At 34.8% G+C, this 3,464-nt stretch overlaps 1 protein-coding gene across 4 annotated transcripts in view; it reads left to right on the top strand.

Moving 5' to 3' along the window:
• The window catches only part of LOC117108638 (xanthine dehydrogenase/oxidase-like), a 23,333-nt gene that overhangs the window by 1,434 nt on the left and 18,435 nt on the right, over positions 1-3,464 (top strand). For 3 of the 4 annotated variants that reach the window (XM_033250725.1, XM_033250727.1, XM_033250726.1), the window contains exon 4: positions 201-309. In XM_033250725.1, the coding sequence (XP_033106616.1) occupies positions 201-309 (109 nt within the window). Of the gene's footprint in view, positions 1-200; positions 310-2,994; positions 3,127-3,464 lie in introns of those variants that run through there. The other variant, XM_033250728.1, reaches the window with a different exon arrangement.

The raw sequence follows: 3,464 nt of genomic DNA, 5'->3' as shown, positions 1-3,464 counted from the left end.
GTGTATTAAAATAGGTCTATGCATTACAGTGCAGTAGTACTAGTAATACTCTGAACTAGCATTGTTTTAGTTACCATATGAGATCTGTCTCTTATACACATCTAGATGTGTATAAGAGACAGATATATGCCTCTTATACTTCAATGTTCAATGCATAGTAGATTATAGTGTAGGCCTAAGGCATATTAGCTTTTTTTCAGTCACATCTCAGTAAACGCGTGCTTGACCCCAATATGCCACATTCACATGATGGCGGTGACAACAGTAGAGGGCATTGGAAGCTTGAAGGCGGGACTACATCCCGTTCAGGTAATTGTATATTGCAGAGTTTTCTTCATAATTTTTGTCTTATAAACTTCAGACACGCGTGACAGATAAGCTAAGGACTGGCATATAACTTTAAAACTGATTGAATAACTATGTATTTGTTAATTATCGTTTTTTGCACGGTGTGAATAACACTTTTCGTTAGCCTGTAATCTTAATTGAACAGAATACTTCTTAATCCAAATAATCTGAAGTGATTGTACCAGAGTGTAATGTTTCATATTATATCTCAATTATATATTATGATTATTATCATCATCATTATTATTAATACTGTATTATTATTATTATTATTATTATTAATACTGTATTATTATTATTATTATTATTATTATTATTATTATTATTAATACTGTATTATTATTATCATTATTATTATTAATACTGTATTATTATTATTATCATCATTATTATTATTATTATTATTATTATTATTATTATTATTATTATTATTATTATTATTGGGTTGATTTGTTCTTTTATGATGATCCAATTAATATTTTATAAAAATAGTAAAAAAAAAAACGTACTCACGACGTTTCGCTGATATTCTATGAGCATTCCCAATCGGCGTCATCACAACACCAGCTGGCGCCCTCTGGACGTTGGTTACAGAGTCATATTATAAAGAGCTGCGACATTCCGCTCCTCGGTTTGCGAAAGTCACGTGGTACACACCGTCCATTTTTGTGTCCAAATCTTCCCGATGAATACATACAAAGTATATGAGTTAGGTATATTACATAGTATTTTCACATGTTTAATTGCGTCTATGATGTTATTACTTAATTAATAACTATTTAATATCAAAAGCGTGATTAGAATTTATCTTTAGAATTCGAATACTTGAGCGTGTTCACGCGCGCTTGATAATTAAATGCGAATTTGCATGTAATTACATATATGCTATGTTCTCATACGGCAGCTAACGGTTAGCAGGATCCGGATCCTGCTAACCGTTAGCTGCCGTGCGTCCCGATCCGGATACCAAAAATATGATGATCGAATCACTGGCCAATAAGAAACTGGAAATTGTAAATGCGTAGGATGTGTAATTGGTTGATGATAAAAACGACTTGCTAACCGATAGTGCTTGCTAACCGTTAGCGGTATACGGATACTGCTAACGGTTAGCGCTAACGGTTAGCTCCCGATCCGGATACTAGGGCTCTCGTGAGAATCAGGCTATTATTTTTTCTGGAAAATGTTCTTAAAAGATTATTCTACACCACTATATGATTGAAAAAAAATTGGAAAATGTTTTTGATCTCCAAAATCAAGATGGAAAAAGAAAAGCCTATCTAAATAGTTTATTAAAGTAGGCCTATGCAGTACAGTACAGTAGTACTAATTGTACTACTACTCTAAACTAGCATTGTTTTAGTTACCATATGAGATTTTCCTTTGTTCCTGTGTGTACCTGGAACAGTAATAACACGAAAATACTATGCTGCTGCATTGTAATACAAGAACGTGAAAATTGTCTTAAAAAGCGCCCAGTTTGAATAAGCGCCCCGATTTCAATCATACTGTACAGAACTGTACATACTAACTTAATTTTCTGAATCAACTTCGCATCTATCTTAGCATTGTCGGTCGGTCAGTCCATCTATCCATCTGTCGGTCTCAGTCTCCATAAGTTTGACATGGTTTTCAGTTTTGATGCATCTTTAGAATCCCGTTCTTGTTTTATTGCTACCCTTTTTTTAGAACTAGAGTATTATCTAAAAATGAAAATACCGTATGACCATTTTCAGTCAACAAAAATAAACTGACCTCCTCACTCTCGTCTAAGCAAGAAACCCTGCAATGATCCTGCTAATTTGATTGGCAGATGGCCAACACGCTTACCACAACCACCACCGCCACCACTAATTTCACCTGCTGTTGTGTAAATATCCCCAATATTCTTGTCATGAGCCGCGCGGCTCTCTCGACGACTTTTCTTCACCAAAACCATTCGTATCTTCGATTAAAATAAAAGTGCCCTTGAATTTTCCAATTTCCCATAAGCACCCCTTCAATTTTCACCTATTCCATAAGCGCCCCCCCTCCCCCTTAATCAGTACTGCCCTCAACCCTGTTTTCATAAGCGCCCCGTTTGAAAAAGCGCCCGCCGTCAAAGCACGCACGACGGGCGCTTATTCGCGTGCGAGTACTCTATCCGAAAGAGTATTACCCATTACCTCAGTCGTTTTAGGCTTCAACATGTAGGCCTATAAAAAAAAAGAAATCAATTTAATATCTAATATTGGATCCAGATGATATTTTTTTTTTCAATTATTATTATTATATTATTTTAGGCCTATTATTATTATTATTATTATTATTATTATTATTATTATTATTATTATTATTATTATTATTATTATTATTATTATTATTATTGTTGTTGTTGTTGTTATTGTTTATTATTATTATTATTTATATTATACACTGGGGTTTCTATGTCATGACCACATTCCGCTACTTTTCAATGCTGGATATTGGATAACAACGAAAAAATCAGCCAAAAACCACCGAAAATGAGTACCCTTTTCGCCTTGTTTCGCGAGTTGCTTACGTCCATATAAATAAATCCCCTCTCTTAATCTGTACCGCAGTGCTCAGATTTAAAAAATGTCGTGTCAGCCCGTAAAAGAAACAGTCTGTTTATTACGTCACCGCGTATGCCTCGTGTCAATCAACAGCATGCGTTCCTGTATCTGCTTCTATAATTACGACTAGGCCTAGGGTAGGCCTTGGCCTTTATGCCTCAAACACATCAGCATTAAATGGCATGTTTTAGAAATCGATCAGGTAAACATAAACGTGGGCCTGGGCACAATTAGGCATGATAATAAAAGCTAGGCCAAGGCCTAACTGATAATTTCGGCTAGGCCCGGGCCTAGCATAGGAAGACTAGCCTACCAATCAATATCATTCATAGTACCATAGACCAATTTTAATACACTACTTAAATAGGCTTTTCTTTTTCCATCTTATTTCAGAGGTCAAAAACATTTTTCAATTTTTTTCAATCATATAGTGGTGTAGACTAGTTTTTAAAGAACATTTTGCTGGAAAAATGTTTTTGGATACGACGCCCTGTTATGGAGTTATGATTTTTTAAATAACATGATGTCAGAAAGTCAGCC

This window comes from Anneissia japonica, unplaced genomic scaffold (assembly GCF_011630105.1).
Source record: "Anneissia japonica isolate Jap-2015-1 unplaced genomic scaffold, ASM1163010v1 scaffold1587_len1432017_cov164, whole genome shotgun sequence".
Taxonomy (NCBI): domain Eukaryota; kingdom Metazoa; phylum Echinodermata; class Crinoidea; order Comatulida; family Comatulidae; genus Anneissia; species Anneissia japonica.
Note: the sequence above shows the minus strand (reverse complement) of the source record. Positions and strands in the feature narration are given on the sequence as shown.